General features: G+C 32.6%; 2 protein-coding genes across 3 annotated transcripts; one reads left to right on the top strand and one right to left on the bottom strand.

Moving 5' to 3' along the window:
• Positions 1-3,043: 3,043 nt before the first annotated feature.
• Positions 3,044-8,811, top strand: LOC106059601 (protoheme IX farnesyltransferase, mitochondrial-like). 2 transcript variants are annotated; one of them, XM_013217266.2, is made up of 8 exons: positions 3,046-3,101; positions 3,297-3,424; positions 3,603-3,804; positions 4,048-4,522; positions 5,870-5,994; positions 6,166-6,236; positions 6,510-6,742; positions 7,379-8,811. In XM_013217266.2, the coding sequence occupies exons 3-8, from the start codon at positions 3,634-3,636 to the stop codon at positions 7,807-7,809; spliced, it is 1,506 nt and encodes a 501-aa protein (XP_013072720.2). In that variant the 5' UTR covers positions 3,046-3,101; positions 3,297-3,424; positions 3,603-3,633; the 3' UTR covers positions 7,810-8,811. The 2 variants fall into 2 exon arrangements, with proteins under 2 accessions (XP_055877687.1, XP_013072720.2); XM_056021712.1 differs by lacking the exon at positions 3,297-3,424 and having other exon boundaries at positions 3,044-3,101.
• Positions 8,812-9,321: 510 nt separating this feature from the next.
• Positions 9,322-13,988, bottom strand: LOC106059602 (testis-expressed protein 47-like). Its single transcript, XM_056021714.1, has 9 exons — positions 13,970-13,988; positions 13,438-13,556; positions 12,203-12,275; positions 11,990-12,096; positions 11,428-11,532; positions 10,819-10,977; positions 10,622-10,685; positions 10,366-10,467; positions 9,322-9,452 (listed from the first exon to the last, which is right to left on the bottom strand). The coding sequence occupies exons 2-9, from the start codon at positions 13,531-13,533 to the stop codon at positions 9,409-9,411; spliced, it is 750 nt and encodes a 249-aa protein (XP_055877689.1). The 5' UTR covers positions 13,534-13,556; positions 13,970-13,988; the 3' UTR covers positions 9,322-9,408.
• Between the last annotated feature and the right edge of the window lie 14 nt (positions 13,989-14,002).

Raw genomic sequence — 14,002 nt, 5'->3', positions numbered from 1 at the left:
TTAAAAAGATGGCTGTTTTTCCATTAGCTCTAAAGATAGTTTGGACGTTAGGCCTACCAGAAAATTGATTTTCGATAGAGATCTGCGACTAGAGTAAAAGAATTTAAATTGAACTGTATTGTACATTTATGTAATATGTATATTATTAAAAGTGACAGCATTAAGTTCCATATAATCAAAGCTTTGTATTTGTTTCAAAGATTTCAGTTTTGAGTTTATACTTTAAAGTAGTAGGCTATCTCCGATATCATAATATTGTTTGAATTATCTTACAAACATAGGCCTATACCTAAAAATTTAGAACATCAGAAACGCACTGTCTGATCAACACAATCTTATCTTCTTATCATATATAATACAGACGTTACTTCAAAAAAGAAGATGATTACGTCCTTCGCGTCATGCATTCAGTCATGCATGTTAACCAATGACTTAAATTCTGCCAAGTCACTGGTTTTCCTGGCTAGCTCAGGCAATCCATTCCGCATGCAAGACAATAGCCTTCCCAAACGACTTCTATACGGGGTGTTGTGTGCAGGAAAAGCGCTCCCAGGGAGGTCAATACAAGCGCTACAAAGACACTCTCAAGAGCTCATTGAAGGAGTGCGATATCGACATTCACGACTGGGAAGCACTAGCTCTTGATCGCTCCTCATGGCGTGAAGCTGTGAGTCTCGGAGATTTGAAGCAAGAAGAGTGGCCAGGGTGAAAGAGCGCTGAACCAACAGAAAGCTGAGAGAAGAAGCAGGCCTATCTGCCACTGACCAAACTTACCCATGCCACGTATGCGGCCGGCTTTTTAAAGCGAGGATTGGACTTTGCAGTCATCTTCGAGTCCATAAGATTTGAGAAATGTGCTATCTTCGATCACGAAGCAGGATATATATATATATATATATATATATATATATATATATATATATATATATATATATATATATATATATATATATATATATATATATATATATATATATATATAATATATATATATATATGCTTAATATCAACAAAGAAAATTAATCCTTCAGTATTCACAGATAAAAATAAATATGTAAGGTTTCCTCCCCTTAGACAACTCAACACGTTATTTCTCCCACTCCCGTTGTCGTATCAAGTTGAAACTTTAAACAATGGTTTATTGTGCCTAACAAATCATGAATCAATTCAGAAATTAAACAATTAGTCAGTTAATTAATTGTAATATTATTTTGATATCAAATAAGGGAAATAACTTCTATGTTATTGAGAGGTATAGTTGTAAGCGCGTAGCTCTTTCCCTTTGATAAGCTTTGTTTATTTTTAAAAAGGATTTGTAAAATATATTTTTCTTGTTACAGAGCTTATATAAACTCTGTCTGTCTGTCGTCAAATTTTGTACTCCTTATTTCTAGCTCCCTCTTCCCATTTTCGGATCAAAATGAAACTTTGCACAATTATTCGTTGCCCCTAACAAAACACGTATCAATTGAACAATTGACCAGTTATTTTATCAATTAGTCGTTATTAATCAATTATAGTTTTTATATAGAATATATATAGAGAAAAAAACTCACTGGGCGGAGAATTGTTTAGATAAGGGGAGAAAGAAGAAAATGGCCATTGCAGGTCCTCTACCACCAAAGCGAAAGCCTTCTTGACCTGCAATATATGTGGACAGGGGTGTCTTTCCAAAATAGGGCTCCACGGCCATATGAAAAAGTGTTCGAGATTAACCATATAGTCGTTCTACGACTGAAGGAGGCTAATAATAATAATAATCTCTATTTACACAAACGATTTCCTTTCTACAAAAATAGATTGACTATATAACAGATCGCACCAATGTATTATATATATATAAAGAAGCTTGTATGTTCCTTAAAACTAAAAGAAGAGGGGAAAAAGGTTTGTACCAGTCTCCCTTAAATCAATTTAAGCTTTGTTTTGTTTTAAATATATTTTACTTGTTCCTTTTGGAAATTGTTCTAGGATCTGATGGACCATAATACCAGAAAAAGACTTTGGAAGACCATTAAGAATACAAGCGGGAGACAACCAAGTCGTACATTTACGGCCTATTGCAGTTAGCGCGTAAAACTCGGTCAGACTTAATAAGTTTGCTTTTCTATGTGGCTTACGATAATTAAAGTACTATCGCAGGGGTGGGCAACCTTTTTGTATCGAGGGCCGCATTAACAAAATTTTGGGAATGGGGGGGGGGCCGCATATATATATATATATATGTATATATATGTGTATGTGTGTGTATACTTACAACTTAGAAAAATACGCTAGTTAACTGTATAATGTCTTTTAATTCATATTTATACTGTATTATACATTCACTTTTCCTTTTTTTTTTCACATTCTAAATTGAGGAATTACTAGAGTTAGCAATTTCTGAAACCAATTTAACGATTTTTTTTTAAATTTGCTATCGTCTTTTCATATTACAACATTTCACCACAAATGTACAGTTGTACTTAATGTGAGGAATTTAACTATTTACACTCGTGCGTAATGTTCCTGAATTGTGGAACTAGCTTTCTAGTTGTTATACTTGTGACTGCTGTCAAATTATAGTCATTCACCATCGACCTGTGATTACACTTGTTTATTTTCCACAAGAAAAATACTTGTTCACATATGTATGTGTACCAAAATAATTTGTAGGGAAATTTAGAATTATTTTTAATAGATTAGCATTTTTATATGTATATACTGTGGGTACACATAATTTCTGTAGGTATTCGCGGGCCGCATAAAACACTTCAGCGGGCCGCATGTGGCCCGCGTGTCGTAATTTGCCCACCCCTGTACTATCGGTATCTGAACTATCTTTTGGGTCTGAACTACGTGTCACCAACTACTTTTATTCGATACTAAAAAAATGTGTGCACACAAACGATACCAAGTTCGTTCGCGAAGACGCTGCAGTTACCCGTATAAATGACCCAATTTCTATTTTTATAGTCTTTTTCTGCGAGGTAGACGTACTTCTGCGGTTATTTGCGGAGATATGCATACAATGTGATTTTATGGTATGTAACAATGTAAACTTTAGCCACTAAAAAGGGTCCCTCCTGAAACGAAACTGTAGAGGTTAAATCTCACGCCAGGTTAAATAAAACTTGTTTATAACTTTATTCATACCTTCGTGTTAGTGTTACATGTAGATCTAGAATCTAGATGTAATTACTTAAGACCCTTACATTCTAGATCTAAGTCTAGATGATAGATTTAAATTTAGATTAATAATTAATTTAGATTATTTTAGATCTGCCTAACTAAGTAACTTTAACTTTAATTGACAGCTTAAAACTTATAAATTGAAGTTATATTTATATGAAGACAAATCTGGTCTAGGACTCTAGTCTAGGTCTAGGTGAAGCTAGATCTATTAGTGGATGACCAGCTTTCTTGGCTACAGTTACAGTGTACAGTAAGTCAGATGTTAAGAACCTTGATAATTAATATTTTGTATTAAATTTACTTAAGTCTTAAGTTATTAATTAAAAGTAAGTTTAATACTAACCTGAATATACCACTAGCTGTCACTAGCAGTACTAAGTTATGTATAAGTATTCTTAATATCTTAAAATATATTTTTGTTTATTCAGGAGGCAGTGATCCTGCTTGTCAACTAAAGTCATGCCTAAGTCACAGTGTTTACTAGCCATATTGACTAGTCCAAAACTTGGCCCTGCTTTGGTCTGCCAATGGAACATTCAACCAATGCTTAACTGTTTTGGACACATTACCCTACTAAATAAAAATGCTGAAAATATGCAGACTTGGTCACGGAAGCGACATGTTCGAATGGCAAGTATCTACAAGTATTTATTATTGCTGCAAAAGTGTATTTTTTTTTTTACTATTTTTTTCTAACGTATTTAAGTTTAGTATACTTTTTAGTATTTTACTTTTTTTTCTAATAATCTAAAGTATTTTGCTATTTTATTTAAGTCTCTAACTACTTGCTTTCTTCTTTACTTCTTTAATGTTTTTTTATAATATTACTGAGGCATATATATCCTAAATGTTTACTTACACTTTTTTGTCTAGCATTCAACAAAACCTGCAGCAACTTCCTCTTCAACATCAGTAACTTCAGAATCAATCTCTGACGCAAATTCCAAAAAGGCTGATGTTGGATCAATAAAGAATGCAGATTATGTGTTGCGTACTGTTGACATTGATCAAGAGGAGCTTCTGACCCTACACTTTAAGCAGTCTAGCCAGCTTGTTGATGTAAAAGCAAAGCATGTTTTGGAGAATGCTTCCATCTACATGCAGAAAAAAAACAATGTTTATAATCTGGACCAACTGTCATGCAGTAGCATGAGCTGGGTTCCAGCTGGTGACAGCTCGACAACTTCTTTGCCCTCCTTGCATCTCACCGTCAGAGAAATGGAACCAGATAAAACCAACCCTGGGGCAAATATTGAGTCCATTCATGACGTGGAGTGGAGAGAACAAAAGTTAGACTTTCGGAAACTTATTGAGTACTATAAGATGTTGTCTAAAATGAGATTAACAGGTAATTGGGTTGAGAAGTTTGAAAGTAAATACTGGGTATAGCAAGTATTTGTTTGGAGGGATTGAGTGTGAACCTGGTAGTAATTACTGCCTTAAGAATGAATCTATCAGTATTGTTGTCAAATCTTTATATACGTCTGGTGTGACCTGCAAATAGATTCATTATTTAACTTTTTTAAAAAAATTCGATTTTAACTACAATTAACTTGAATTCGGGGTGCTGTCTGGTAATTCCAAGTTCCTGTTGTAAGATGAATTTTGATAACTAAAAATAAATTGCATGCTAATGTTAAGTTAATTAGAAAAAATGTAGCATGGGAAATGATAAAAAAAACAAACAAATTAATGATTAAAAGAGGGGGTTGGGGTTAACGGTACCAAATTAAGTTAAAGGGTTGGGTTAAGAGTTAACAGGTACTATACTGGGTGTAAGGAAAACTAAAGATGATAAAGAAGAGCCCAAGAAATCAAAAGATGATGTAAAGATGAATTGTAGTGTGAACATTTCTTTTTCTTTCCATTCCTAACTCTACATCTTTGTATGCTACAGCTTTGGAGTGTTTGGTAATACATTGAAACTTTAAAGTAAATGTGTACATCCATCTGTTCTTATATTCTCTTGTGATAGACTGTTCTAAACTATAGCTCATGTACATCCATCTCTTCTTATATTCTCTTGTGACAGACTAGTCTAAATTATAGCTCATGTACCTCCATCTGTTCTTATATTCTCTTGTGACAGACTCTTCTAAACTATAGCTCATGTACATCCATCTGTTCTTATATTCTCTTATGACAGACTAGTCTAAACTATAGCTCATGTACATCCATCTGTTCTTATATTCTCTTATGACAGACTGTTCTAAACTATAGCTCATGTACATCCATCTGTTCTTATATTCTCTTGTGACAGACTAGTCTAAACTATAGCTCATGTACATCCATCTGTTCTTATATTCTCTTATGACAGACTGTTCTAAACTATAGCTCATGTACATCCATCTGTTCTTATATTCTCTTGTGACAGACTAGTCTAAACTATAGCTCATGTATATCTATCTGTTCTTATATTCTCTTATGACAGACTGTTCTAAACTATAGCTCATGTACATCCATCTGTTCTTATATTCTCTTGTGACAGACTAGTCTAAACTATAGCTCATGTATATCTATCTGTTCTTATATTCTCTTATGACAGACTGTTCTAAACTATAGCTCATGTACATCCATCTGTTCTTATATTCCCTTGTGACAGACCACTTAAAAATATGAGCTCATGTACATCCATATCTGTTATCTCTCTTGACCTAAAGTTTTCTTAACTATAAACTTATTTACTACTGTACAGGTTTAGTGGTATTAACAACCATGGCTGGTTATTGGATAGCACCAGGTTCTTTCAGCGCTTCCAGTTTAGGTCTTTGTGCCCTGGGGACAGCATTGACATCCAGTGCAGCCAACTCAATCAACCAGGTGCAGTAGATCTTTGTTTTGTTTTGTTATTGTTAACCGTTGGCCAAAGAAACAGATGACCTTAACATCATCTGCCCTATAGATCGCAAGGTCTTAAAGGGGAACTTTTGTTACTTTTGTTATTGTACAATATTACTAATATTTTAAGCCCTGTACTATTTTTCATTGTAGTTTTTTGAAGTGCCATACGACTGTCAGATGAATCGTACCAAGAATAGGGTCCTTGTTCGAGGAATGATTAGGTATTAGATTATTCTGTTTATTTCTAAGGTATGATAAAATTGTCTGCAAGTTGTTTTAAAATCTGAAATATATAGATATTAAGTTTAATTCTAAACCCTAAATCACATTTATCTTTGACAAGACCTTAGATTTCATATAGAGAAAAGACAGAATGCACTAGATATTAATACTGCATATATTAACAAAATTAATCTTTGAATTATTTAAATATGTATAAAGTTAATACTTTGTCATGCTCTCGTTGAACACTTATATTGACTTGATCCTCACAGCCCATTGCATGGCGTAACCTTTGCAGCTGTGTCAAGTATATCAGGTCTGGCTACACTTTACTTCTGCGTGAACCCTATAGTGGCTGGACTAGGAGCTTTCAACCTTGGATTGTACACTTTGGTCTACACCCCCTTGAAAAGAGTCAGTATGATCAACACTTGGGTGGGTTCTCTAGTTGGTGCAATCCCTCCCATGATGGGCTGGGCTGCTTGTACAGGTGGCCTCGAACCAGGTGAGTTATATATGATACTGTCATTTAATTGCCTTTTTAAAATATATATATATAAATATATATATAATTTTTTTATGTGATAATCCTAAAGTATCTTTATATATATATAAAAGCACTATTTGTTTGATTAATTTAAATTTTGTTTTATTAAATGTGTTAGAAGAGAACAAACTATTTACTTAGTTACGAAAATTCAAAGCATTTTTGTAGATTATCATAAAGAATAGTACCGTGTATGTATTAGTATGTTAAGAATAACTTATTGCAAAAAATACTTGTTTTTATAAAATATATGATGAAGAAGCTGAGAGAAATTTTTTTTTTTTTTTTTTCTGTTGGGCTAAGCCTTACATTACAAATTTAATGATTGTGGTTAGCACACTTCATGCCATATCCTGCCCACTAATCCCCATCAGAACTGTCTACCCCCAAATGGAAGTCTTAAAAAAAAATTATTTTAAAATGTTTGCATGGGGCCTCTGGGAGCAGTGCCCCAAGTAATATTCCTAGTTTTTCATTGTTAATAAGTTCTAAAATTTAGTTAGATAGTTAAGACATTTTTATTGCAGTACGAGGTATCTTGTTACTTTTTTTAAATAGTATTTTGTTAATCCATTATGAATTATTATTTTTTAGGTGCTTGGCTGTTGGCAGGGATACTCTACTCCTGGCAGTTTCCACATTTCAATGCACTAAGCTGGAACCTTCGTCCAGATTATTCCCGGGCTGGTTATCGTATGATGTCTGTAGTTGATCCAGGCCTCTGTAAGCGTGTTGCCTTCCGCCATTGTGTGCTGTTGACTGCCATGTGTCTTGCCGCTCCTCCGCTGGGTGTCACATCATGGATGTTTGCCGCAGATTCTTTACCTCTCAACCTCTATCTCTGTTACCTGGGGTGGCAGTTCTACCGCAAAGGGGACAGCAACTCGTCCCGCAAACTGTTCCGTTTCTCCCTTATTCACATACCTGCGCTGCTTCTATTAATGGGCATTAGTAAAGCGAGTCTTGGCAGGAAGAAAGAGGAAAAGAACGTTGAAGAATCAAAGCAGAGCTTTGAAGAACAATAATCATAGTCCTTTGTAATTAGATGAGAATTTGTTAGGTTTATGTTAAAATCTTTTTGTTCTAAATTGAATGTCAAAGCATTAAGCACTGTTTTAAGTGCTCTGCCATCCTTATTGCCATTTTTTTAATTTAATAGGTAGTTTGAAAGTACACAAAAGGTCATTAGTAAGTAAATAAGTTAGTTATTATTTTTGATATAGTGACTGTAGCATTGATTTAATCACATGATTGTGCTGGGCTTTTATTTAATTAAAACTTTGCTGTGCTGACAATCTTGTCCAATTCAATCATGGTTTGGGTAAAAATGAATTGTCAATTATCTCAGATATAACTTAAACCTTCTATGTGGCTTTATATAAACCCTCAACAGAGAAATCTCTTCTGCTAACATTAAAGGTAAAAAATAGTTAATTCCCCTTTAGTCAGTGTGTATATTGGCAAGTTAGAAGCTATGTGATATGTGGTGCTAAATATTTATAATTTAATGGAACTAGAAACTTATCATTCCATGTATTCCTTGTTCCATGTATTCAAACATATCTGAAGTATGCATGACTTTAAAACTCCACTGACTAGCACGTTACATGAAGAGAAAGGGAAGTCACTTTGTTACTTTTTTTTTTTACTGTAAGCTTTTTTTTTTTTTTTCTTATGGTCTTTGTGTCATTTCTTTGCTCTTGCTGATGCTAACGTTCATACTTTGAATAAATTTGAAAATTTTAAAAATGTATATTTTGAATGAATGACTGCTTTGTTAATGAAAATCTTGTGTAATTTAGTTCCGTAGATCAACTGTGATTTAATCAATATATAATTATAGATATTTTTTTTTGGCCTTGCTGTTGTTTTCCCTTTTATTCTGCTTTATATGTGTTTGTTTGTTGACACTTGAATGAAACTAGATTGAACTGTTATTTTAGCAATCAACTAAATTAAATAGAGATGGTGATATTTTGTTCACCGTGTGTTTAACTGTAAATATAAATAAAGACATCCTAACAGTTTGCCTTGAATTGTAAATTTTATTATATACAATGTTTCAAGCCAGTGGTAATATTATATACACAGTTCAACAAAGAAAAATGGACCAGAAAAAAATAATCATTGTTTAAAAAAAAACAACCATTTCTTTAATGAAATCACCATGTTACCAGCAAATGTTTATAAACCTACTAAATTCTAGATTCTTTTTATGGTGTGTGTGTGAAAATATTTTCTCTGCCATGTCTTGAGAAATGAGATTAAGGTCCCCCCCCCCCCCAAAAAAAAAAAAAAAAAAAAAAAAGAAGCACTTCTAATTATGGTATGACTAATTTTTTGATAGCTTGAGCAAAGGATGCCAAAGTCCTTAAGCATGCTCTGTGAGATTGATCTCGACATGTTGTTCATAGCAGATGGAGTAATAACTTTTGTAGAGTGAAATTGCTTCTCCTCTTATTACATTTCTTTTTTATCTTATTTTCATGTGGACCTACCCAGTGTTTTTTTTTTTTTCTTATCTGATTCTTTTATTGTGTGGGTACAAAAAAAAAAAGGTTCCTGACAATTTCTTTTTGCAGCCAGTATGTTTGTGGTACAATGTTAGTGCCATACTCATTGAACTAGTTGTATGGAAATAATCTTGTTGGTATAGGCCACACCATATCTGAAACAGACACACATTTATGCAGCATTTCAAAATGTGTCTACTTTACTAAAAGGAACTACTGTAACTAGGTAAAGTGGAAAGGTGTCATACAGTATCCTAAGGTTTAAACTTTTAATAAGTGCATTTTAAAGATATTTTTAAAAATAAAGAACTGGGTTGTCTGGCTGAATGGCATAAACTGCTTCACTACTTATCAAGAGGGGCTTGAGTTTGAATTCCAACTTAAGTTGAAATGTGTTTGCTGAGTGCCTAATGACAGCATGGAAACATCCCAGATTTCCCCTCCCAGATTGGAGAGTACTATAGCATGAAAAATACACTACAAAAGAAAAACTTAGGGTAAGATATGATGTAATCATTTGTGCTAGTTGATTTCTTCTGCTGACCCTTTGGCCCTGGAGTTGTATTGGCACTGCTTCCTGAGAATGACCCCTTATCTGGGGGTGGTGGGTAAAGGCTGGTGGAAGCATCTGACTCTATGTGTTCATCTGAATGAGGTGATAGAAAATGACACTGGGCTCTTTCTTAAGTAGGCCTACTATTGTGTCAGCAGCAACTTAGGCAATTTTATGCTTTTAGTTTTCTCAATGCACTGTGATCCTATCACTTGTCTGGACCAATTGGACAAAAAAAAAGTGGGAGGGGGGGTATCTGGGTGAATGTTACAGAAATGGCTTCTTAAATACATAACAAAAAAGGTGTACGACTTGAATTCAAACTCGGGGCTCAAGCCTATTTAGGCACCATAATCAAGTTTATGTTCACTAAACCTTGAGTACGGTACTTGATGGAGTTAGACGCATTTCATAAAAAATTCCTGGATCTTAATCTTGGCAGTTCCAATATGAATAATTAAACTAAAAATAATTGTAAACAGTAAACAAAGTGTAACGATGAACTAAAAACTCACCACTCTCTAGATAAGTATCAAATGGCTTTCTGTACAGATCAATAAACTCAAGTGGAGTCATCATACTGCTGTCATTTTCCTCTAACAAATAGTGGACCACAGCTGCAACATACACAACCGAAAAGTTTTGCATTCTTGTACTAACAAACATTTCTTTAAAATGTATTTCTGATTTTATTTTTTTTTCATGCATTTTATGATACAAATAACTAGCCAAACACACAAATATTTTACTTAAGTAAACACAATTTATTACATTGCTGAGGAAGCAGATCAGACACCTTTTCATGCAAAGAATCCATGGCATTCTTCAAGTTAAGCTGAGGAAACATACATTTTGGCAATTTTATTTTCCGTTCAGATAATTTAGAACAATTTAACTCATTATTTGTATATCTTGATAAGCACGGTATAATTGCTACTTCTTATGTAATAAAAAATGTAACGGTTTACCTTGGGCTGTTTGTGTAAGTAGGCGCCTAGTTTGAGAAGCTGTATCAAAAGCTCAACGATCAGATTTTCAAATGTCTCCTTTGTGTCAAACGATTCGATTCCATGCTCTACAATGTCCAGCGTCCTGAAGGACCAGAAGTGATACAAACGAGTGTTGATGTGAACTGGTTAAGGTCATTATATCCTGAATGTATTTTGAATCCAAACCAAACAAAAGTAATGGAAGCGAAAGTACTGTATAAAACTCAAGACAATGTATAAAAAGTAGTATTGTATAAAACTTAAGACATTATGTGAAAAAACAACAACAAGCAATTATCATTTCTTATATAGCTATTTAAAATTTTACTTTAAAGAAAAGTATTTAAAAGAATATTTATATCCTACGAATTTTCATTTATTAAGGACACTGAAAACAAAAAATCTTCTTTCTTAGTGTTATATTAGTTATTTATTATTTATAGATAAAAGTAATTTTAAGTAGTGGTTTGATGTTTTATGCATCATTACAATAAGCTTTAATTGTTTATTTGAATTATTTGCATGAAAATCTTTCAGTATATTTTAAACTGTCAGTTCAATTTTAAAACAAAACAAGGTCAAGGATATATCATGTGAGATGACTAAAATCTTTGACTTTGATACCAATGACTCTGTCTCTTTTTCAAGTCTGTGGAGATCTTCAATTAGCTTGAGAATTAAGTCTGAAGAAGTCTAAAAAAACATTTATTTGAAAATGACACATTAAGCTTTAAGCATACATATTTTTTGTTCAATAATAGACTAGACTGCTCTTATTAAATTCCAGAACTTGAAAAAATGAGGTTAATAATTTGAGATAAGAAAATCAACTTCACTATTCCAACCATGCACTCTTTTATATAATTCTCACTCTGGTTCTCTGAGATAATGTTGGAAACACTTTGAGTTAATCAAAATATAGAGTAACATTTAAAAATTTAACTGTACAAAGACATTTATAGCATGTATGTCTCAAGGCATAGCTGTAAAAGCACAAGACTTCTGTATCTATTGTAGATGAGCATAATTATAAATGGAATGGCCACTATGATAAATACTAGGGTCAAACAAACTAACTGACTCAACCTTAATTTACAAAGACTATAATTCAATAACAAAAAAATAGTGAATTCAAGACTTCTGTAGTCACCTCTACGACATGGACCACATGTTTTGGGTAGATCAGCATAAGACCTGTGATTGCTTCACTACCAGGGAAATCTGTTTGAAGTTTCTTGATAAATGTATCATAGTAAGCTAAAATGGAGACAAAAAGAAGACAAAATATATATTTTTCAATGCTTCCTGAATGGCTTAAACTTCAAAACTTCATTTTTATCAACTGTATTAAAAAGAAACATACTTCCTAATGCAGTTCTGTCAACACCTGGTGAGCTTAGCTTGGAAATATACACAAGGCGATGAATAAGATATTTCTGTAAAAAAAAAAAAAAAAAAAAAAAAAAAAAAAAAAGGTTTTTATTTTTAGAATAATGTACTGTTAAGTTAAGAACTGTATCTTAATACAAATTAAGATCTTCTGGGTCTCTTAATCAAATTGTCAGTAGAAATCACTCTTTTCAATCATTAGTAAAATAATGTTCATTTTATACCTAATGTTTATACAGGTGATTGCAGAATATATCAAGAAGTATTCATCTATTTCTGTAATGGATTGTCAACAATGAATTACAGTTATGGCCCTTGATCAGCACAAAGGACAGACTGTTGTTCTTTTCACAGTCAAACAAATATATTATTTTATATGTAAGATACTGTGATCAAAATTTGCAGACTTTTTAAATAATGTTTTTAAGTGTAATGAAAAAAAGATTTGGATATCATATGTTGGATATTGCAGTGTTCAGTGTAATGTAATATCTTGACTGTATTTTTTTTACTTGAAACTGTATCAATGAACCAAACACTAAGGGCAACAATAATGAGTTGATAAGGCATTTTTAAAACTTATCACATTTTATTCATCAAAGACAAAAGGGATCTGTCCACTGTTGTACTGATGCTGATTAAGAAACTAAGTCCAAAAAAAAAACCCTGCCAATAATACAAGAGATCTATCGGTCAATATGCTGCCAATCAACAAACATTTACTTCATATCTATAGTCCAGTCCTCTTTTTTAATTACATCACAGTCACTGACAAGTGTCACTACTGAAAATAAGCATAATAAACAAACCCAAACTGTGCAGGCCAAGTCTAATAATATACCAATGAAGCCTATATTATCTTATATGATTCAGATGTTACTTAAAAAAAGATGATTACCGTCCTACGTCTTTGAAATCCTAGAAGGAATAAATTACTATATCAAAATTATTTTTTGTTATATTTTTTTTTGTACTCTAAGAAAATCAACTTTACTATTATATAGCAGCTTAATACATAATTTTTAAAAATATAATAAATATAAAATAATCATGTAAAAGTAGATAGGCCATTCATATGATTCATATCATTCATTCACTCAGTAAGTCTTAAGTATATATCTATAATATATTGTACATTTAAATGGGACATAATCGGCATCAGTTCAAATTTGAGAGTATGAAATAAAGAAGTGATTTTGAACTATTCACCTTATTTAAATGTCTATTTCTTTCTTCTATCACATCTAAAAGTGTAGTGCGATTTGAATCCTGACTTGGTGATACTCTTTCCTCTTCGGACGCCATATTGTATACGTCGCTATGGAGGTCTTATTTTAAAAACGTTTAAAAACATATATAGGTTAGTCTTCATTGAACACATTATTATGCAATCGAAAGTTATATTCGCTGAACAAAATCGATCGCATTAATAGATCTAATACATAACCTGGATCTATATTAGAGATTTAAAATGTCAATGAATTTACATAAAAATAAAAGGAAATAAGGTTTTGTTTTCATGTGTAAGGCTTATAGTTAAAAAATGAGGGCTCATCTCTAGACTCTATACTAGTCTATAGTCTGTTTCGATGTAAAAAAAAAAAAAAACGATCTAGCGACTTGATTATTTATTTTTTCCCCCCAGAATGTTAAATTATACAAGATAGATCTAGATCTAAGTTCTAAATCTAAGTCTACTGCATCTAGAGCTAAATAGATTGTAGGTCATAAAACGTTTCACTTGAATTTGTATCTGTGTCAGGATGTCAAGTCT

The sequence above is a fragment of the Biomphalaria glabrata genome, chromosome 2, assembly GCF_947242115.1.
Source record: "Biomphalaria glabrata chromosome 2, xgBioGlab47.1, whole genome shotgun sequence".
Taxonomy (NCBI): domain Eukaryota; kingdom Metazoa; phylum Mollusca; class Gastropoda; family Planorbidae; genus Biomphalaria; species Biomphalaria glabrata.
The sequence above is the reverse complement of the archived record's forward strand: the minus strand, read 5'-3'. Positions and strand labels throughout refer to the sequence as shown.

Coding starts and splice junctions, on each gene's coding strand:
- LOC106059601 (XM_056021712.1), top strand. CDS start 3,634: ATGCCTAAGTCACAGTGTTTACTAGCCATATTGACTAGTCCAAAACTT. Junction 3,805..4,047: donor GGAAGCGACATGTTCGAATG/GCAAGTATCTAC, acceptor TTTTTTGTCTAG/CATTCAACAAAACCTGCAGC. Junction 6,237..6,509: donor CTTGTTCGAGGAATGATTAG/GTATTAGATTAT, acceptor TGATCCTCACAG/CCCATTGCATGGCGTAACCT.
- LOC106059602 (XM_056021714.1), bottom strand. CDS start 13,533: ATGGCGTCCGAAGAGGAAAGAGTATCACCAAGTCAGGATTCAAATCGC. Junction 10,978..11,427: donor TTTTAGTCATCTCACATGAT/ATATCCTTGACC, acceptor TAACCAGTTCAC/ATCAACACTCGTTTGTATCA. Junction 10,686..10,818: donor ACTTACACAAACAGCCCAAG/GTAAACCGTTAC, acceptor ATGTTTCCTCAG/CTTAACTTGAAGAATGCCAT.